Genomic DNA, 23,451 nt, shown 5'->3' on the forward strand with positions numbered 1-23,451 from the left:
TGGGCCAACCTGGGCTGTCTGGACGTTCTACTCCTCACCCTGACGTAGGGTGGGGAAGGAGGTCTAGATGATGAATGATGATGATCATCGCCATCCTTAGAGATCGGGAAGATATAATATGTAGTACATAAAAAATATTCTTTCACATGAAACATTTTTTTTTTTTTTGGGGGGGGGGGGGGGAGCTATATTGTGATTTCTGCTAGAGATGTACCTAAAATGGCCTAAATAACAACATTTCCTGAAGGAATGGGGCCAGCAGACATAGCATATCTGAAATTCATCCCAACTGCCAATGTGGACATAGAGAGGAGCTTCTCAGTCTATAAAAATTTATTGACACAGAAGACAGCATCTTACAGAAGATAATCTGGACAATCATGGTTACAAATTGCTTTTACAGTCATTGAGCAGTCTGAGCTATATATATTTTATAGTACAGTACTAGATTTTTTTTTTTTTTTTTTTTTTTTTTTTTTTTTTTTTTAATGAGGAAGAAGAGACCAAAGGCCATGAGCCCGCTAATTGCTCCTTCCAAGAGAAAAACAAAATACAAGAGAGAGCCAAATTCAAGATCCAATCATTTGGAGATGCCTGGACACACTGCATTTGAAAGGCTGGAGATCATAGGAAGCAGGGCAGAGGGAGATAGTTCCAGAGTTGACCTGTTGCATAAATAAAGGACTGGGAATAACGGTTAACTCATGCATTAGAGAGTTGGATAGAAAAGGGATGAGAGTTTGCTGCTGGACGGGTGCTACGTGCCTGTCGCACAGGTGGAGGAATGCATGCAGACAGTTCAGAGGAGCAGCGACTGTTGAAGTAGCAATAGAAAAAGAGATAAAGAGGCAACAGTGCTGCAAAGAGGCAGAGGTTGAGGAGAGGCAGTTAGAGGAGGAGAGTTAATGAGACGAAAAACTTTTGACTCCACCCTATTGAGAAGAGCTGCGTGTGGGGAGCCTCCCCACACATGAGAGCTTTACTCCACACAGGGGCAGAGAAAACCCATGTATAGAGTCAACAATTGTTCAGGGGTAACGAAGGAACGGAGTTGGCTTAGCACAACTAATCTCTTGGAAGCAGATTTTACGAGAGATTTAATTAGATCTTTCCAAGATAAGTCCCGAGTAAATGAAACCCCAAGCATGTTCAAGGGTGATGCAGGATTAAGCTGAATATTATTAAACATTAGTGGGTATACCTGTGGAAGATTTTGTTGTGTTGATAGGTGTAAGAACTGAGTCTTTAATGCATTAAAAACAACCAGATTATTTTTACCCCAGTCAGAGATACGAGCCAAGTCAGACATTAGGTGTACCTAGACTCATCCCTTGTTTGTTGAAGTAACTGCTGAGATGAATGTTGCAGGAACCAAATGGAAAGGTGAAGGGTGGAATCATCAGCGTGTGAGTGGATAGGGTTTGATATTCAGCTTAGAAGGTCATTGATGAATAAAAGGAAGAGAGTTGGTGATAGGACAGAGGCCTGAGGAACACCACTGGTGATAGATCTAAGAGAAAAATGATGGCTGTCTACAACAGAGGCTATAGAATGACCAGAAAGGAAGCTAGAGATGAAGGCACAGATATAAGGATAGAAACCGTAAGAGGGCAGTTTGGAAATTAAAGATTTATGCCAGACCTGATCGAAAGCCTTTGAGATGTCAAGTGCAATGGCAAAACTTACGCCAAAGTCCCCAAAGAAGGATGACCAGGAGTCTGAAAGGTAGGTGAGAAGATTGCCAGAGTAGTGTCCCTGACGGAACCCATACTGACGATCAGAAAGAAGGTTGTGAAAGGAAAGATGCTTTAAAATTTTTCTATTAAGAATTGACTCTAAAACTTTTGAGATACAGGATGTTAAAGCAATTGGACGATAGTTAGAGGGTTGGGAATGGTCACTCTTCTTTGGGACTGGCTGAATGAGAGCAAACTTCCAGCAAGAAGGAAAGGTACAAATTGATAGACAAAGGCAAAAGAGTTTACCTAGGCAGAGTGTAAGCACAGAAGCACAGTTCTGGAGAACAACAGGAGGGACTCCATCAGTATTGAGGCCTGTGATGGCAGAAAATACATCAGGTGAAGAAATTTTAATGTCAGCCATGAGGAAGTCAGAAGGGGGGAATCGTTAGCTAATTCAAAAAGTTAATTATATGTTCCTTTCCATTTTTTCATGTTCTTAGCTATATGTACTTAATTTCAGTTTATGGCTTGCTGATAGTGATTAACTGATCATTCAGTATTATATAAGGCTATTGTTTTGAAATGTCAATAAATTTCGGGGGGAATCCACCCCTGTCCCCTCTAGGTGCAGGATTGGTTGTGCATCATTTCTGATTTTGTTTTCCTGAATTTTTCATGGAAATAAAGCACTGAGTAAAGCCACATATTTTAGTTTTTCCATCACATATGTTGGTGAAAATACATTAAAAAAAAAAAAAAAAGGCCTAAATAACATTTTTATTTGATCTCTGATCATGGTCATTATTACTACAGTATGTTGTTATTGTTATTTCCTTACCCAGCCCTTGGGTGGGAAAGGAGGTCCGGATGATGATGATGATGATATTGTTATTATTATTATTACCATTAATTGATGATTATTTCCTCTGAAGGTTGAGGAGGAGATGAGCTCAGGTGACTTAGAGAATATTCTTGAAACAACAGTTCCTCCACAACCCACCCGGAAACGCAGAGCACAAAGGATACCTTCTGCAGATGCAAGATTAGGGAAATTCAGAGCAACATCTGAAACATATGAAGAGGCAAGTACAGTAGTCTCTCATTTATCCCGGCATGTTCATTTCCCAGACACTGGACCTTGGCTCGATTAAACCATTATCCAATTTTACCTGCCATTATCTGGATGTAAAGGTCCCTGATAACTTTGGCTGGCCAGTCAACCCGTTCAAACATTCGGTATCATGGCCACTGGGCTCAAGCTGTGAGCTAAAATGTCCACCCGCCCCTGTACTGAATGGTGTCATGCTTGTCCAGTCACTTCCTACTAACCTCCATCACCCGAGTAATATGACTGTAACCCACAAGCGGTATCAAAACATCCATACGCATCCCCTCCGAATGTCCAAAGTTGCATGGCCACTGCGCTAAGTCTTTCCCAACAGCCACTGAGATTGTAACACAGACCACATGTTTGGTGACAGCGGCCCTCCGCCTCTTTAACGAAAGTCCAAATTCCCCCAGTCACCGTGAGTTGTGTTTCCACATGGCCACTCGGCTTCTAACACCGCAAGCTACGAGTAAATGTACACTAAAAGCTCCCGTCTGCTTCATGACAGAGGATGAAAATCTTGCCCACAGCCTCACTTCTCCTCCCCTCCCATCCCTCTTCCATACCCTCCTGGCTCCCCCCTCATTCCCTCTGTCCCTACCCTCCTTCGTAGTGATAACACTGACTCGTGAGCTTTTAAATTTTTTCGCGATTTACTTGACTACTATGGGTCATAGCGAAATTCTGCAAAATCCACAAGAAAGCTTATGAAATTCTGCATTTAGACATGTGCTTAACTCTTGGAAAGTGCTGGCAGAATTGTGTGCTAGGATGGTGGGAACTTTTATGAAGGTAAGTTGTACTCCTGAACACATTATTCTCACTGCATTTCTGTACTTTTATTTATCAGTTTTATTTGTTTTTATTAGCTTATAGTATAAACACCAGCAAAGATGGTGGTATATCCATTTATACCAGTACTCTATAGCCAATATCCGGTGGCATATTCGGCTGTGAAATTTTGGGAGGGGTCACAGGAACAAACATCACAGATAACTGATTTTCAAACCGTCTTCAAGTTTTTTGCCGATTTTTTTTGTTTATGCATTGTTTTCTTGATATTAAGCATTAATATGGATAATCCTATGTGTGTTTTGATGTCTCGGTGTGGCAGAATGGCTGGAAAACGGTGCCAAAATTAGGAGGGGTACTGTACGTACAGTAGTGTATAAGTAGGGTGTTTTTTGGCCTTCAGTGTATTTTTTTTGTGTTTTCTTGGTGTTTAGCATTATTTTGGATATTCCTATTTGTGTTTTGATGTCAAAATATGGTAGAGTGACCTGAAAACAATGCCAAAATTAGGAGGGAGGTAAAGTCCCGGAGGATTGGAAGTCAGGTATAATTATTCCCCTGTACAAAGAAAAAGAGGAAAAAGAAGTGTGTGGTAATCATAGGGGCATTTGTCTTAGTGTAATAAGAAAAATAAATGGTAGGATACTTATTGAGAGAGTTAGGGAAATAACAGAGGAATTAGTTGGAGGAGCACAGGGAGGTGTTAGGAAGGGAAGAAGTTGTGTAAATCAGATATTCATTCGTGGATCTTTAGTGGAAAAGCTTCTAGAGAAGGGAAAGAAGTTGTACGCAGCCTTCATGGATTTGGAGAGACAAGGATTGTGGAAAGTATTAAGAATACAGTGCCCTCACACAGTGAACGTATTCAAAGTAAACAATTCACTTAGTGAATGAGCAGGGGGTAATCAGGTCCATAAAACCATAGTGAATGAGTTGAACCCTGAGTGAACGAAATCGGTGAAAAGAGTAGGCCATAACCACCGTCTCCCATATTGAACAACCCCCCCTTCCCTAGGAGACGCTGCACAAGAGTCCATGTCTGAGCAACCCTTTGAGCAGAATCCAATGGAGGACGAAGATTTGCCTGTGTCGAAGATCAGTAAAATTGTAGCGGCGGTAGATGTTCTGAGAGAAGAGGTTAAGACAAATGAAACCAGCTTAGGACACAGGAAGTGATCAGTGGAGTAGCATCCACTTTTCGTTATTACACCGAATGGCGCAATACGGAAGTCAACATAAAAACACTAATCACACGCTACTACCGAGCTCAAGAACAACAGGATCCTGTTGCCTCTACATTGTCTGCTACACTTCCTGGTGAAGACGAGGATGTAATGTTAGTGGTGTCATCTTTGGACTTTAAAGGTTTTATGGTAGAGGTGAATGAGGTAGAGGCATGTGGGGAAGTGGTTCAGTCAAGTGATGAGTGCTGGACTGGTGATGGGAACGAGGGAGTGGAAGGTGATGTGGTGGGGTAACTCTAAGTGTATCTTCCTGCCTCAGAACCACCTGTATTCAAGCCAATCAGGAGTGCCATCTGCTCCACTTTAGGTAAATAACCCTGTGTTTTATATTTTATATATCTGTACTGTATGTGGTTGAAATGTGCCCTTTAGTACATCTCTGTGCCTCAAAAAGTGGACTTTGAGGAAGCAGTGCTGCCCATATGCTATAAGATACGTTGTTCACACTGAACGAATTCGCACTGAACGAGCTCGTCTGCAACTCACAAACTCATTCACTGTGCGAGGGCACTGTATATAGAGTAGATGAGAAGTTGTTGAAGGCTGTGAAGAGTATGTATGAGGGTGCTAAGGCTGCAGTGTATGTGGATAGTGAACGATTCTATTTGAAGGTTGGATTGAAACAAGGATGTGTCATGTCTCAATGGTTGTTCAGTCTGTATATGGATGAGGTAATAAAAGAGATACAATGTAGGGCAGTGGATGTTGGAGCAGCTCTAATGAGTGAGGGCAGTGTTTGGAAGCTCCCTGTACTGTTGGTTGCAGATGCTACTGTGTTGTTGAGTGAAGACAAAGGGGAGCTGCAAGACTTGGATGAGTGTGGGAGAGTGTATAAGAAGTGGAATATAAAGGTGAATGTAGGGAAGAGTAAAGTTATGGTCTTCAAGGGAAGTGAAGTCAGTGAATGTACAGTGAGGTTGGATGATGAGGGTATGGAAAATGTGAGTGCGTTTAAGTACTTGGGTAGCGTAATGAGCAAGGATGGAAGTCTAGAGGGTGCAGTGCTTGAAAGGGTACAACAAGGAAGAAAGGTTGCTGGTTCCTTGAAAGCAGTGGTAAGAAATAGGGAAGTGAGCATGGAAGTGAAAAAGTTAATAAATGACAGTATTGTGATACCAACTCTGACATATGGAAGTGAAGCTTGGACCTTGTTGAAGGGACACAAGTCAAGAGTGAAAGCAGTGGAAATTAGTTATTTGAGAGGAGCATGTGGAGACACATGAAGAGATAGACTGACAAATGAGGAAGTGAAGGAGTGTTGTGGTGTGGATGTGATAGGAGGTGTTAGGAGAAATACAATGAGGTGGTTTGTCCATGTGGAGAGGATGGAGAGTGAAAGACTGACAAGGAGAGTGTATGTGAGTGAGGTGGAGGGGGGGAGAGGGAGGAGGAGGCTAAGGATGAGATGGAGGGATGGAGTGGAGAGGTATATGAGAGAGGGGGGTGTGAGCTGGGAGCAGGGCAATGAAATGGTGGGGGACAGGGCTACATGGAAGCGATTTGTTTGTAGTCACCCCTTACGGGATTAATGTGTCTGGCAGTAGATAGATAGACTGTACATACATTAGTGTATATGTATGGTGTTTTTTGGTTTTCCTTTTTTTTTTAATGGTTTTCTTGGTGTTTAGCATTACTCTGGATATTCCTATACATGTTTTGACGTCTCAGTATGGCAGAATGACCAGAAAACAGTACCAAAATTTGGAGGGGTGCTGTACATACTGTAGTGTGTAGGTAGGGTTTTTTTTTTTTTTCAGTGCTTTTTCTTCATGGTTTTCTTGGTGTTTAGCAAAGCTGGGAATAGCGCCGCTACTATTTTAATAGCGATGGTGGTAACGGCATTCCTTTTTTTTAGCCAGTAGCGGAACTGAGAGCGCCGCTACTTTTTTGGATGTACTCACGCGTTACCGCACTCCTCGCTACTCACTCGACGAATACACACACACACACCTTTAACTATCCCCGTCTTTAACTCCCGCTCGCTTCCTCACTCTCTTTCTTTCAGACTAATTCTTACTCACTGCGTTATTATTTCGTAACTGTGTTACTTTCAGTTTAAAGTAATGGAAAAAACATTGCTATTGTATAAATAGCCTTTAAAAGAAAGCCCCAGATCATTTTGACTTTCGTTTTTGTACATATCTTAAATAGGTATCATTGAAAATATAATAAATCTGTATAATATATATCAGTGGTAGGACACATTTTTTTTGCCTTTTATTTACCTATGTTACTTTCAGTAGGTATACTAGGTAACAATGTAAAAGAACATTTGTTACATTATACAGTAAATAGCCTTTTCCTGTACCTTCGGCTCTAAGCTTCATTAAAATGACACTGACATGTATATGATTTTTTTTTTTTTTTATTAGTATAAGCAGGGGCGTACCTAGAGATTTGGGGGCCCGGGGGGCTAGGTTCTTTCTGGGGCCCTCCTATCCCCCCTCATTCTCAAAACTTATCTAATATCTCAGCAGGGATTGTCGGGATGATAAGTATATATATTTGTAAATATTAATAAAACAGCTTATAAATTTTTAAGGCTTTTTGGGGGCCCCCTCAATTGGGGGCCCCGGGGGCAGTTTCAAAGAGCCCCCCCCCCCCCCTTCAGGTATGCCACTGAGTATAAGTATATACTGACACAACATAACCACTCAGGCTGACTAATATTATCAAAACTGTATATAGTGTATTGCTATAACACAGATTTTTGTTAACCTTTCCTTCGTGTACCTTTTTCCTATCCAAAGTAGCGGGAGCACCGCTACATTTCGTATCAAGTTGCGAAACCAGTAACGCCACTACTTTTTCGAGCTAGTAACGGGAATGGGAATGCCGCTACTTTTTATTAGTAGCGTTCCCAGCATTGGTGTTTAGTATTATTTTGGATATTCTTATGTATGTTTTAATGTCAAAATATGGCAGAATGACCAGAAACCCCCCAAAATTAGGAGGGGTACTGTAAGTACAGTAGTGTATAGGTAGGATCAGTGCTGGGCAGGTGCGCAAACACTTGCGCAAAGTGCAATTGCGCACCCTTGTGCTCCGGTGATATCGTTTGCGCACTGCACGAGACCATGCGCAATTTTGCGCTTGCGCACATGAAAAGGTAGGTGTGCAAGTGCAAACTGAGTTGCGCTTGCACAACTAAATTTGCGCTTGCGGACCTGTCCTGTGGCGCGCAATCCAAGGGACACGTGGTCTTCCAGGGGACACGTGGTGGGAGCTTCCCGCATGGTTGGACAAGGGATGGGGGAGGCTGGGGCGGATCGCGAGGGTGGGTTGGTGCTTGGTGGGGGGAGGCAGGAGGGACAGGGGTAGTAGCATTAATATGCTTCAACAGATAATGTATTTTTAATATTTTTAAATTATTGTTATTAGTAAATGATAATAAATATACATTATTTATTAAGATTAGCATATGCAATTCCTTACAAAAACCATTAAAACATATTATTTAAATCAAATATCCACAGCCTAATAATTTATTAGGCTGTGGATATTTGATTTAAATACTGTTTTCATGATTTTTTATTTTTGTAACGAATTACATATGCTATTGTATATCTATATGGAATTATTAAATAAATTGTCTTGACAAGACATTAGAGAGAGATAAAGAGCATTATTGAGAGAGAGAGAGAGAGAGAGAGAATAAATACGCTGGAATGGCAAAGGAGCGTCCCTTTGAGTGAGGAGATAAGGCATAAACTTCGTCCCTCTTCCCTCTCTTATTCTCCATTCTTTCCCTCCTCTCTCTCTCTTATTCTCCATTCCCTCCCTCCTCTGTTGGAGGAAGGGAGAGAGAGAGAGAGAGAGAGAGAGAGCGAGAGTTGATGATACCGTAATCACATGATCTTTGCCAATTCCTTGATAAATATAGGCTATTTTTCCCGGACATTGACCTACTGTACCTCAGTCACCGCGGGTGGTGGGCAGGTTTCTACTTTAGTAAGTTATTTAATTATACTAATATATATATTTTACAGTAATTCCCACAAATATATGCAAATGATTTGCGCTGGCGCTTTGCGACATTGCACAAGCTAAATATTAGATTGCGCACTTGAGCAAATTACAAATACATCAAACTCGCCCAGAACACGTTCTTGCCGAACGTGCTCGCAATTATACACAATTAGTGCTGGGATATGCGTAAGATAACGTAAGATTAACCCTTTAACTGCGGGTGTCATCCCAGAATGACATTGCAAAAACTGGACCAAACCGCGGGTGTCATTCTCGAATGTTTGTGAATGTTTTGAATACCGCGCGTTTTTTCCGTGCGCCAAATGTTTCAAGGGAGAGTAGCTATTAAGTTCTTTCACTCCAGCTGACCCCCCCCCCCCCTGGGCCCCCCACCCCACCCCGGACCAAACACGCATCAGTATCTGTCCAGCTGTGTAAGTGACAACACTGCTGATGTGTGCAGTGAAATGCAGGCAATTACAGTGCCTTTTATCTGCCTCAGTGAACACAGAGTGGGTGTTTATCGTATGTGCAGTGTTCATATATGTTTATAGTATTATTATCAGAATGAGGTTGGCATTTGGTAATGGTGTGTGAGCGAAAAATAGTGATTACAACACCGCTGATATGGCAGTGAAGTGCAGGCAATTACAGTGCCTTTTACCTGCCTCATTGAACACAGAGTGGGTGTTTATCGTATGTGCAGTGTTCATATATGTTTATAGTATTATTATCAGAATGAGGTTGGCATTTGGTAATGGTGTGAGAACGAAAAATAGTGATTACAACACCGCTGATGTGGCAGTGAGGTGCGGGCAATTACAGTGCCTTTTACCTGCCTCAGTGAACACAGAGTGGGTGTTTATCGTATGTGCAGTGTTCATGTATGCTTATAGTATTATTATCAGAATGAGGTTGGCATTTGGTAATGGTGTGTGAGCGAAGGTAATGGTGTGTGAGCGAAAAATATTGATTTTAGATTGCTCACTTCTAATGGCACTGCCCATCCAGTGATAGTCAACGAAATCATGAAACCTACATCATTGCAAAGCCGAAGGTTAGTACTTTCTAATGGTACCTTATTTTTCGCTCTAGATTTATTCTGTGCAGAGTTATAAAGGTTTAAAGTTTGTTTACATTTTGGCTGGAACCCCCGCGGGAGAGGCCAGTCGGGGCAAAACAATGCCTGCGGTTAAAGGGTTAAAGAACCATTACGAAAACTATATATTTACGCAAGAGAGGCCTTTGATAGGCCAAATCCTCGAACATCAGCTCAGCACACACGGTTTGTTTTGATCACGTGATGTGATTTGCTGTACTGCTTTTCCTCAGTGCTGTGTCAAGTGGGGTTGGTGGAGGATTAGTGCCCCTCCCTGTAAAACAATTAACTCTAAGCCATTGGCCACCCCGTCTGGGATACATGGCATCTGGCAATGATGATGATGATGATGATGTATTTTTAAGTTTAATATTTGCAGTACTGTTCTGGTAAGTTTATGTGCAAGTTAAAGTTTTATTAAATAACGTTCAAGCAAGAAATAAAGTCTTATAACCAGTTTTCTGATAGGCGTCAGAATATTACCTTTTTTATTTGTTTGTTAAATATTTGCTGTACTGCTTTTCCACAGTACTGTATTTGTAAGTTAAATATTTACTATTCTGGTATGCACGTGTAAGTTAAAGCACTTAAAGAAAGTTAAAGCATTAAATAAAACCTTGTAACCAGTTATAGATTACACACGATCGGTGGGTTCCAAGACAATTCGCCATCATGTCAATTCCCCGTCAAAACATGAACGATTCCTCATCAGGACAATTCACACCCTGTATGATTCCCCATCATTCTATAAAGATATTAATTAATACTTTTATAAATATCTATCTATCTATCTATAGCCCAACGCCCTAATCCCGCAAAGGGTGGCTGCAGACAAAATGCCTCCAAGTCGCTCTGTCACCCACCATTTGACTACCCTCCCCCCAACTCACCCCCCCCTCCCTCATATACCTCTCAACTCCATCCCTCCACCTCATCATTGGTCTCCCTCTCCCTCCCTCCACCTCACCTACATACACCCTCTTAGTCAGTCTTTCATTCTCCATTCTCTTCACATGTCCAAACCATCTCAGTGTATTTCTCCTAATCTTCTCAACCACATCCACATCCACCCCACAGCGTTCCTTCACTTCTTCATTCGTCAACCTGTCCCTCCACGTCACTCAACTTGCTCCTCCCAAGTAACTCATTTCCACTGCTCTCACTCTTAACTTGTTCCCCTCTTACAAGGTCCATGCCTCGCTTCCATACGTCAGGGTAGGGATCACAATACTATCATGCAGTGACTTCTTAACTTCCATACTCACCTCCCTATTTCTCATCACTGCTTTCAGTGTACCAACAACCTTCCTTCCTTGCTGTACCCTTTCACGCACTTCATCCCCCAAAGTTCCATCCTTACTCATCACACTACCCAAGTACTTGAATGCACTCACATTCTCCATATCCTCACCATCCAACCTCACTGCACACTCTGTGACTTCATTCCTCTCAAACACCATAACTTTACTTTTGTTTACATTAACTTTCAGATTCCTCCTCCTACACACTGTCCCAAATTCATTCACCAAACCTTGCAACGCCCATTCATCTTCACTCAACAGTACTGTATCATCAGCAAACAGCAACACCGGAAGCTTCCAAATCTCACCCTCATTCATTAGAGCCACCCCCACATCCACTGCCCTACCCTGCACCTCCTTTACAACCCCATCCATGTATATATTAAACAGCCATGGAGACATCACACACCCCTGTTTCAGTCCCACATTGAGATCAAAGAACTCACTCAGCTCACCATCCACTCGCACCGTAACCCTAGCTCCCTCGTACATACTCTTCACAGCACTCAACAATTTCCCCTCCACTCCATATATTCTTAATACCTTCCACATACCTTGCCTATCTATTCTGTCATAAGCTTTCTCCAAGTCCATGAAGGCAGCATACACTTTCCTTCCCTTCTCTTGATACATCTCCACTAAACATCTTAGAACAAATATCTGATCTACACACCCTTTTCCCTTCCTAAATCCCCCTTGTTCTTCTCCAACTAGCTCCTCTGTCATATGCCTAACCCTATCAATGAGTATTCTACCATATATTTTACCAGTCACACCAAGTAGGCAAATACCCCTATGGTTACCACATACTTCTCTCTCTCCTTTTCCTTTGTATAAAGGAACAATTATACCTGATTTCCAGTCCTCTGGAACCCTTCCCTCTTCCCAAGCCAATCTACACAACTTCCATATCCACTCCACAACAATCTCACCCCCATACCTAAGCATTTCACCACACACTCCATCAATTCCTGGGGCCTTTCCCAGCTTAATCTTCTTCATCGCTTCCACTACTTCCGCTCTACTGATCTCTTCCTCCCTCCTCTCATCTCTTCTTCTCCCAGCCATTCCCCAACCACTTATACTCACACTGCTCTCACTCTCTACATTCAACAAATCCTCAAAGTGCTCCTTCCATCTCCTTAATTTCTCTCTCTTCTCTCTTGTTATATAAGGAAGGAAAGAATGATATCTGTCCCAATACAGAGATGGTAGACTTAGACCATCAATTTTTGCTTCTATTTGACTATATTACCACCTATCTTCCTTATAGCAGTGAGTAAAAATGTTGTTATAATTTCTCCCTTTACAGGGCACCTAAGAAGAACGGGGTTTAGTTGACCAAATTTGATGTCGAAAATTAAATAATCTGGTGAAGAATGGCAGTTTTTCCTTGATTAGTGACATTGGGAACTAGTAAAAGATGTTAGTGATATAGCTTAAATCCACACATACCTTTCATAAGATATTGAGGAATGCCTGTTACTGACTGCTATCATATTTAATTTTGACATCTCACTGTAGTACATTTCTGTCATTTAAACATATTCATTACATTTTCAGAGTTATTACACCTGTTTTGCTCCTGTGTCCTCATGTAATGGTTCCAGGCTGATTGGTAAGAGTTCATCAGGTGCTTCAGTATTGGCCTGTCGTGGAAGTAAGTATTTGCTTACTCAGGTAGATATTCATTTTATAATGATAATGGGGGGCTGTACAGTAAGTTTTTGTTATAAATTATTTTTTTATTTTGTTTATTTGTCTTTGTTGATTTGGATGGAGCCCCAAGGGAGGTGGTGAAGTGGGCAATGAGAATGCTTTGGATAGAGGAGTGGCCAGTTAGGGTGGTCATGGCTGTATGTGTAGGTTCTCGCACCCAGGTAAGGGTGAATGGAGATTTGATTGATGAGTTTTCTGTGAATGTTGGTGTGCATCAGGGATCAGTCTTGAGTCCCTTGTTGCTTATCATGGTACCAGTACTTGAAACCCTCTCACTTAACTTAAGAAATGGGCTCCCATGGGAGATGTTGTATGCCAATGATTTGGTGTTGATTGCAGAGTATGAATGGGAGGCTGAGGAAATATTGAAGAAGTGGAGAGATGGTAAGGTATCACAAGGGCTTATGAGTATCATCATCATCATCAGGACCTCCTTTCCCACCCTAGGTCAGGGTGAGGAGTAGTAACATCCAGATAGCCCCAGTTTCTTAATTCAATGGGCCATGGTTCCATTCACTCATCATTCAAGCCCCCGTAATCTTGGCTCTATCTGAAATGCAAAAACTTTCACCACATTCTGTAGTTTCACATAAACATATCCAATATAGTCAATGCGAACGCTGTCACATTAAAAAGTGGTGCCAGATCCCTAATCATACACTTTGTCTCACAGCATTCATCCAGCCAGCTCAGTCTCTTGTCAGGCCCTAGCCTCATTGACTTCATACCTCTCTTCCTCACACACTCATCCACCATATCTCTCCACCTTCTCCTTGGCCTACCCTGCCTCCTTCCTCCTTCAGATTTGCACAGGTATACCTTTTTCACCACTGTCTTGCTATCCATTCTCTTCACATACCCATACCATCTCAGTACACTCTCTTCGATTCCGTTGTCCACATACTATCTCACTATGCATCTTTCACGAATCACATTATTTTGTATCCTATCCACTCTCTGTACTCTACATACATTCTTCAGCAGTCCCATCTCCACTGCTGTCACTCTTGACTTTTCATTTTCATGCCACATCATAGTCTCACATCGATATATTAAAGTTGGCACTAATGCTCCCTCATATAAGCCTCACACAGCTGCAGCACTCAAGCTTCTGTTTCTTATCAACGTCTTCATAGCACCAGCCTCTTTCCTTCCTTGTGTCACTCTACTTTCCACATCTTTTGCACATTTTCCTTTTTTTTTTTTTTTTCTATCACTGTACCCAGGTACTTGAACTCTATCACCAATTCCAGTTTCTCTCCTTTCACTTTAACATCATAGTAGGAGTCACCTTCTCTCTCATTAGCATCACTTTACCCTTTTCTGCATTTACTCTCAAGGCATGATACTCACAGACATCAGCAAAACTCTGCATTAGTCTACCAAGTTCTTGTCTGGTATTTGGAGGTAGCACTGCATCATCAGCATACAACAAATTTGAGATACACCATCCATCATCGTTCATTACCAATGCCATCCCTCTCCCCATTACTTGTGTTTTTACTTCTTTCATCACCCCATCCATATATATGTTGAACAACCATAGGGACATCACACAACCTTGTTGCACGCCCTCACTGATTGTGAACCATTCAGATGCCCATTTACCCTTACAACTGCCCCGCTACCATCATAAAAACTCTTGTTGGCACCTAGCAGCTTACCATCTACACCAGACATGCACAAACCTTCCAACATGCGCAAAACCTTCCACAATCCTTCTCTATCTACTTTGTTGTATGCTCTTTTCAGATCAATAAATGCCATAAACACCTTATAGTCCTCCTCACAAGCCTTCTCCACTATTTGTCTCACTGCAAATATTTGATCTACGCATCCTCTGCCACTCCTAAATCCACCCTATTCATTACTCACTAGGACTTCTGATATCTCTCTTACTTTGTCCATAATAATTCTTCCATATACCGTCCCTATAACACTCAGTAAACTTATGCCATGATAATTCTTGCAGTCACTTCGCTAACCTTTGTTTTTGTACAGGGGTACAATCACAGCCTTTTTCCACTCTACTGGCGCAGTTTCATTCATCCATGCCATCTTATGTCTCTCCAATAAGCACTTCATTCCACTGTCTCCACTGCACTGAATTATGTCTGCATGCACATCATCAACCCCAGTTGCTTCCCATTTTTCAGTTGCTTCACTGCATTCTTCACCTGTGCGAGTGTCACGTTTCCTGGTACTGCATTCCTTCTCTGCACACACCCCAAACCAATCATGTATACAGTGGCAGTGCTGTCTCTATTCCCATTCATCAGGCTTTCAAAATATTCTTTGCTTGTGGTCCTTACTTCATCCCCATGAGTTAATAAGTTACCACTTACATCTTTCACACTTTCACATTTCTTTCCACTGTCACTTCTACATTTCCACACCTCTTTCCAGAATAACTTCCTATTTTCAGAGTACAAAAGTAATTTGCATTCATTTTTCTTCCCAGATCATCATTTACCTCCTTTTTCCTCTTCAATAGTCTTTTAACGTGCTCCGTATATTCATTTCTTAGTTCAGCTGAACCCTTATCTTGTATCTTCTCTAGCCTCTTCTTCCTCTTTTCCTCCACTACTCACTTAACCTCTTCATCCCACCATACTGTACCATTCTTCTATGTTGTTACTCTTTCCACACCACTTCAGCATTCCTAACTAAGCAATCCCTATATACATTCCACAGGCTGTCCAGATCCATTGAGAGTAAATGCAGATAAAACAAAGGTGATGGTATCCAGGGCTGGTTGCGGTACTGTCAAAGATGAAGGAGAGTGGGCATGTGCGATTTGCCACGAGGGTGTGGGAAGTAATTCCTCTTGTGCAGTGTTTGTGATAAGTGGTTATGACTGTATGTGGGTGTTCGCACCCTGGTGAGAGTGAGTGAAAATTTGAGTGATCAGTTTTCTGTGAATATTGGCGTGCATCAGGGGTCAGTCTTGAGCCATTTATTGTTTGCCCTGGCGTTTGAAGCTCACTCACGTGACTTCAGAAATGAACTTCCATGGGAGATGTTATATGCTGATGACATGTGTTGATTGCAGAGAATGAAAGGGAGGCAGGGGAAAGATTTAGGAAATGGAGAAACAGATTGAGGCATAAGGGTTTGAGAGTAAAAGCGGATAAAACAGAAGCGATGATATATAGGGTTGGTGTTAGTACTGGTAAAGCAGAGGGAGTGTGGCCTTATGCTGATGCTTAAAGAAACTACCAGCCACAAATCAGCTGCTTTCTTAGGACCCTTTGTGAAATATCAGTGTAGTTCAGCACAGTAACACATGATTGCAAGCATAGAATCCTGGAATGAAGAAAATGCATGAACTTGGTTGTGGCTTAGGCAAGAATGAGGCAAGGTGTGAGGAAACATAGCCTATCGTGAGAGGCTGCACAGGTTGTATCAAAGTATAATGATGTGAGAGAAGAGGGCATGGAAGGTTGTGCAGGTGGGAACAAAGCTTCCTGAGGGGAAGCGCGCTGATTTCATGAAGGTCTAGAAGCTTCTTGGCTGTTAAGGGTGGATATCCAGCATCCACCCTTAACAGCCAAGAAGCTTCTAGACCCTCATGAAATCAGCATGCTTCCTCTCATGAAGCTTTGTTCCTGCCCACACAACTGAACTGGTTTCTCAGTGTCCATCTCAAATAACCTGTGCTGCAAATAGTGACTCCTTGGATATGGAGGGCTGAGTATCTCCAAGTAATAGCTGAGTACTGTGCAGAATTCTTGAAAAAAAAATCAAACAAGAAAAATGTGGTACGTGGGTGTGTTTAATATACAGTTCATCACACTGAAAAGTGATAACATCTATCTATATCTATCTATAGCCCGACGCCCTAATCCTGCAAAGGGTGGCCGCAGACAAAACGCCTCCAAGTCACTCTGTCACCCACCATTTGACTACCCTCCCCCCAACTCACCCCCCCCCCTCCCTCATATACCTCTCAACTCCATCCCTCCACCTCATCCTCGGTCTACCCCTCCCTCTCCCTCCCTCCACCTCACCTACATACACCCTCTTAGTCAGTCTTTCATTCTCCATTCTGTCCACATGTCCAAACCACCTCAGTGTATTTCTCCTAATCTTTTCAACCACATCCACATCTACCCCACAACGTTCCTTCACTTCTTCATTCGTCAACCTGTCCCTCCATGTCACTCCACATGCTCCTCTCAAGTAACTCATTTCCACTGCTCTCACTCTTGACTTGTTCCCCTCTTGCAAGGTCCACGCCTCGCTTACATACGTCAGGGTAGGGATCACAATACCATCATGCAGTGACTTTTTAACTTCCATACTCACCTCCCTATTTCTTATCACTGCTTTCAGTGTACCAACAACCTTTCTTCCCTGCTGTACCCTTTCATGTACTTCATCCCCCAAAGTTCCATCCTTACTCATCACACTATCACTATCACTAGTAGTAGTGATAACGTAATGATGGTAATAATTGCTCGGCAGGTGACAGAAGCACCACAGTGACTGAAGTTGTCCCATCTTCATTTACTGTAAGGTCCTATCTTTCTCCTGAGTGTAGAAGTGATTTGTTAGGAACACTCATGTTTGACGGTGAATCATGAAGTGTTTACGGACACATCAAATCTTTGTTGCTTTTTTTTTTTTTTTTTTTTTTTTTTTTTTTTAATTGATGAATAATCTTCTCCCACAGGGCCCAATGATGTCAAGATTACTATTGAAGAACCAGAAAACATTACCTCAGTGCAGCCTCCTTTGATAGAGTTTCCTAAGCTCGAGCTAAATGAAAATGGTGATTTCCAGGTAAGTTTTCATGTTGGAGGGTCCATTGTATGGGAAGATGTGACATATGGATAATCAGGTATGAGCACTTGTTAGAAGGGTAAAGAGGGAGTTGGTTTGTTGACAATGCATGTCATAAGGGGATGAATGATTATGAATGTGTCTGCTCAGAATGCATGTATGCATATTGTAATTTGAAACCATAAATTCTGTAATGATAGAGGTGTGGAAGAGGATCTAGTCTGGGGGCCAACTAGATAGAGTGGTAGAACACATGCCAAGGAGTTATACAGTTCGTGATGAGAGAGCTGAATGAAAGAATTTACATGGGCCCTATGAAGTACTTGTAATGAGTCATTTTGGAGTTCCATGTGAAAACAATAGTAGAGAATGACTAAAGGTTATATCAGGAAAAGTTATGCCTTAGTGCTTTGTATTTCAGAAACAAAGAGTTACACACTTATACACTATACAGAAAGTGTTGCAATGAGCCTGGTTGGATATGTAGTTGAAGAGTGAAGGCTGCTTGATAGTGTTACTGACATACAATTGGTGAAAGGAAAATGCAGTTTTTTCAAAGGATATGGTGGAAGTAAGTAATACTGTGAAGAGGTTGAAAATTGAATAGGCAGCAAGTGTTTTTGTTGTTTAGCAGCCCCAACTTGTTTGGTCGAGTAGACACCTCAACTGCAGGCAAGTACAGTGATTCCTTGGTTATCGTGCAGCTGATAATAGCAGTTTTTTTCATCACTGCAAGATGATACTTTGCGCATTTGCCATTTTCGCACATTTTTCAGCTTAAAAAAAATAAAAGTAGTTATCGTGCACCTGAGCTGGTTTCTGCCGACAGTGATGATGCAGTTTTTGATGTTTGTGATGGCTTTGAGGGATTCGAAGATGAAGCCCTACTCAAGGAGTTAATCTCAGGTGGTGGAAACTACTAGCTCTCCACCCCCTAGCCTCAGAAACTTTTAACTCAGGCCCATCTCAGGTTTCTGTATGGTACGTGTTTCTTCTTTAATGTGCCCTTTTCATCGCATTCTGTTAACCTAACCATGCCTTTGTGTGTTTCTGGTACTTACCCTAACAGTATGTATATATTTCATGGGTCTAAATTGTCATAAAAGGGAAAAATGGGCTTTTGCTTAGGATGCCTGGCACCAGTTAGGATAAAAATCCCATAGGTTCCGTGCTTTCATTATAGCACAGTTCTGTTGTCACACACCATGTTTCTCACCAATCATGCATGATAACCAAGGGATCACTGTAATTGCCCTCTCTGGGCCATCTTGTGCTGTATGTCAATGTTCCCTTGTGGCAGAAAATGCCTTACCACAGCAAGGCAGTGGGAGGAGTGTGAGGGTGTGGTTCCTGGATGGAGACCACATTTGCATCTCTCCACCCAGTTAACAGGAGCACCATACATCACCCTGCTATCTGGTTATATGGCTACCACTCAGTATTTTAATTGGTTTTCAGGGTTGGGAAACCATTAGGTCTGACACTCAGTGTAGTGTCACCTTCGATTCCAAGGTGTGCAGCAGACTTCTTTGTTGCATGTTGGATGTCCAGGCCACGAACAGGAACACCTTCAGCTCTGTCTTGTGTGTACCACTTACGCACAGCTTCATCCAGCTTCACATTGGTTAGCTTCCTGGTCTTGAACTTATCCTTCCCCCTCTTCCCACTTTCCATTGTCTTCATGGTTTCCTCTGTTTTTTTTTTCGCCTTCAGAATGTTGGGGAGGGTGATCTTTCTCTGGTCATACCTGCATATGAGTTCAACCTTGCTCGTGCCTCACTCATAGGCCTCAAGCTTTTCAGCAGTGGAAAAATTTTTCCTCTTAGCTTTCCCAGAAGAAGTGGTGGTGGGAGATTCCTTACTTGAAGCCATTCTTCACAGTGGAAAACACTTGGCAAATTTGCGAGCCATGAGATGCAAATACAGTACGTACAACAAAAGACGCAGCTAGACTGAGGCCATTCACATGTAATAAAGTATGTCCACAAACTCTGGTCCTGCTTAGTCCATCCAGAAGCATCCTCCAAATAGCCCAGCTCATCATTTATTCCTTCCAGCAGATCTCCAACCTAGTCCATTTGGGTGGGAGAAACCTGCATGTGGCCAGCGGTTTGGAAGTACTACATGATGTTCCTCGTTTATCGACCCTTGTTTAGTATAGCCCAGAAAAATTTGTTGGGCTCAGAGGCATTGGATAAATCTGAAATCCATTATATTGGGGGTTAATAAAGTGAGGGTCTGTTATACTTTGTTACTGTGGACTGTAGGCATACTGTGACTTGATAAATGATCGCTTCCAAGCCATCAGTAAACAAGCCTATCCCCAGCCATACCCTGACAGTTTGCCACCTTCCTTCCCTCTGTATTTGAAGCATGATCCATGTCAGTCTAGTGTTTCAGTGTCTAGAGTTCGTCTCCAAATGTGAATGGGTCTGTGTGTTTATTTACGTTGTTATCTGATCAAATCTGGCTTGGGAGAGATGGTGCATGGCTTGAAAGGTTGGTGATGAAGCCACGGAATGCAAAGTGTGCTTGTCATCCCGATAGATAGCTGTCAAGTCAGCATTTGGGTGCAGTAGATATTGGTGATTAGTTTGCATGGACAGATAATATCAAAATCTTTATCAAGATATGTTGTTGTAAGAAGTGTATGTTTTGCAGATCTCACAGAGTTCATGCCATTCAGACTATACATAAGTACTTCTTTATTCCCAGATTCATGGAAAAAAGCCAATATCCACCCAATTCAGAAGAAAGGAAGTTCCTCTGACCCCTCTGATTACAGACCAAATGCTGTCACATCTTCTTTTGGTAACGTATTTGAAACTTTAACCCCTTAACCGCAGGGCGTCACTTTCGTGACGCTTGGGAGCAAGGGATCATACCGCGGGGCGTCACTTTTGTGATTCTGTGTTATTTTGAACTCACCCGGGCTTTCAAGTGGTGGCTTGTATCATCTATCAGTACTGCCAATGTCCAACACTAGTCAGTACTCCTAATCTTAACTGTACTCCCATCCATTGTTGACAATTTAGCCATTTCTCCCCGTTCTTGACTCCCCTCCCTACTTCCCCTTCATTACCCTCGCCTCTTGCCTGCCTGGCCGTGCTATGCTAAGTAAATCCTCCCTGGAATTATCCACTGATTTCATCCATTGAAATAAGCCCTATGCCCTATTCTTATACCAAATAATATATACAAAGAAGAAATAAGGTAAGTGATAGTGCCATACACCTGGAATTGGCTAATTATCACTGACAACACCTCACGTGCACTCGTTCGCTAATTTTCGCTGTTTATTTCCCCTTGAAATATACCGTGTAATCTATTTTCATAATAAAAATATATATAAGAAAGGAAGGGAGAAGCCTAAGTGATATTTACATTCACCTGGAACTACCTAATTTATTATGTATTGTCTAGATTTCCTGCCAATCATTTCATAGCGAATATATTAGCAGCTGTCACCACGCTGACATTGGCAGTATTGCACTCCCCCTAGGCCACCACACTGTAGTCAGTTTACTGTCATCTTTCAAGGTGGAACCACGTCGGATTCGCGCCTGTACAATTCTGCCGCTTTTTAGCCCCATGCAAAGGGCCCTGTGACCTCTACCCCCTACTAAACCTCATGTGGAAAGGGGAAAAGGGCTAAGTGACTGCTGTAGAACGTGAACTGGCTAATTTATCAATGAAAATGATGGACAGTGACTACAATCTTTCTGGTGAGTAAAACAGTGCAAGTGGAAATGTAAATAATGTGTAAATAATGTGTAAACAGCAAGTGAAAGCAATGAATGTAAATATAAGTGAACAGTGGAAAATAGTTTTATAAGTTACTGCAAGTGACAGTGGTGGGGGGGACACAATCTGGCCACACTATGGGGTGGTCCTACTACTCTGCGGCCAGGTTGTGTAAGGAAGAATACTGCCACCGTATTCCCTGCGTGTCATAAAAGGCGACTAAAAGGGGCGGGGTGAGGGGACTAGGGATCCCCTCCCCTGTTTTTTAGTTCCTAAAAAGAGACAGGCCAGAGAAAGGGATGGGGGATGGAGTTATCCCCGTACCCTGAAGATTGGGTCTATGAATGTGCATGGATGTAGTACGATTGAGGCTAAAAGGGAGGAGATTGGGAGAATGTTTGTGAGAAGAAAGTTGGATGTGTTAGCTTTGAGTGAAACGAAGATGAAAGGGAAGGGTGAGTCTATGTTTGGAAGTGTGAATGGAAGATTGTCAGGTGTTGATAGAGGAAGGGCAGGAGAAGGTGTGGCCTTGTTAGTGAGTCCGGAAGTACAGCAGTGTGTGATTGAATGGAAGGAGGTGTCATCGAGACTGATGTGGGTGAAAGCGAAATTTGAACGTGAGTTGTGGGTGTTTGTGAGTGCATATGGGCCTGGTAGTGAAAGGGATGAAGAAGAGAGGGAGTCTTTCTGGAATGATGTTGATGAGTGTCTGCAGAGTTTTGGAGCGAATGTGAATGTGGTAATGATGGGAGATCTGAATGCTAGAGTGGGAAATGTAGCAGCTGAAGGTGTAGTTCGTATGCATGGTGTGCCTGGAAGAAATGAAAATGGGGAACGAATGATAGCAATGTGTGTTGAGTGAGAGATGGTGATTGGAAATACGCTGTTTGAGAAGAAAGATATTTATAAGTATACATGGGTGAGACAGGAGGGTGGAAGGGTTGTTGATAGAGCTTTGATGGACTATGTGGCTGTGTCTAGGAATGTAATACAAAGATTGTTGGATGTGAGAGTTCTGAGAGGGGAGGGTGGAGGTATGTCTGACCACTACCTGGTGGAGGGAAAGTTAAGAGTAGGTAAGAGATGGGTGAGAGCTAGGAGGGTTAGGTGTGGCAGGGAGGTTTTGAAAGTGAGTGAGTTGGATAAAAGAGAGAAAAAGATAGAGTATCAGGAGAAATTGAAAGATGAGTGGAACGCAGTGAAAGATCGGGAAAATGGCAGTGTGAAGGAGGAATGGCAGTTGTTTAAGAGTGCTGTGGTGGGTCATGCAGAAGAGGTGTGTGGTGTGAGACGTGTGGGTGGTGGTGTAAGAAAAGGAAGTGAATGGCGGTGCGTGGAAGTAAGTATGGTTGTGGCTGAGAAGAGACGTGCGTATGAAGTGTGGCTGCAGAGGAAGGATGAGATGTCATATGAAAGGTATAAGGAAAAGAGGAGTAGGGAGAGAAGGGCTGTGCGTGATGCTAAAGTGGCAGCAGATGAGAGGTGGGGTAGGCGGCTGACAGAGAATTTTCAACAGAATAAGAAAATGTTTTGGAAGGAGGTGAAAAGGGTGCGAAAGGGAGAGTCTGGGAAGGAAGAACGAGTAAAAGCAGAGGATGGAAGAATGTTGATTGAGATGGATGCAGTGAGGAAGAGATGGGCAGAGTATTTTGAAAGATTGTTAAATGTAAAGGAGGAAAGGGTGGCTGAGATTGTGACAGATAGAAGGGTGCAAGGAATAAATGTGTTGGGAGAGTTGAATGATTCTTTGATCATGAAGAAGGAAGTGGAGAAGGCAGTAAAGGAGATGAAAACAGGGAAAGCTGCAGGTATGGATGGGTGTGCTGTGGAATGCCTGAATGGTGGTGGAGTGACTATTGTTGACTGGTTAGTAAGATTGTTGAATGTGTGCTTGGTGAAAGGTATGGTGCCAGTTGACTGGGCAAGTGCTTGTGTGGTCCCGTTGTAAAAAGGCAAGGGTGATAAGTATGAATGTACTAGCTTTAGGGGTATAAGTCTGTTGAGTGTT

At 42.4% G+C, this 23,451-nt stretch overlaps 1 protein-coding gene across 1 annotated transcript in view; it reads left to right on the plus strand.

The window, feature by feature from the left end:
- Positions 1-23,451, plus strand: part of LOC145404028 (uncharacterized) — a 128,776-nt gene that overhangs the window by 76,421 nt on the left and 28,904 nt on the right. The window contains exons 6-10 of the mRNA XM_080275631.1: positions 2,615-2,768; positions 3,125-3,208; positions 4,598-4,719; positions 12,759-12,855; positions 17,590-17,699. Coding sequence (XP_080131757.1) covers positions 2,615-2,768; positions 3,125-3,208; positions 4,598-4,719; positions 12,759-12,855; positions 17,590-17,699 — 567 coding nt within the window. The remainder of the gene's footprint in view (positions 1-2,614; positions 2,769-3,124; positions 3,209-4,597; positions 4,720-12,758; positions 12,856-17,589; positions 17,700-23,451) is intronic.

Source organism: Coenobita brevimanus, chromosome 62 (assembly GCF_032717465.1).
Source record: "Coenobita brevimanus isolate Jiangsu-jjx chromosome 62, ASM3271746v2, whole genome shotgun sequence".
Classification (NCBI taxonomy): domain Eukaryota; kingdom Metazoa; phylum Arthropoda; class Malacostraca; order Decapoda; family Coenobitidae; genus Coenobita; species Coenobita brevimanus.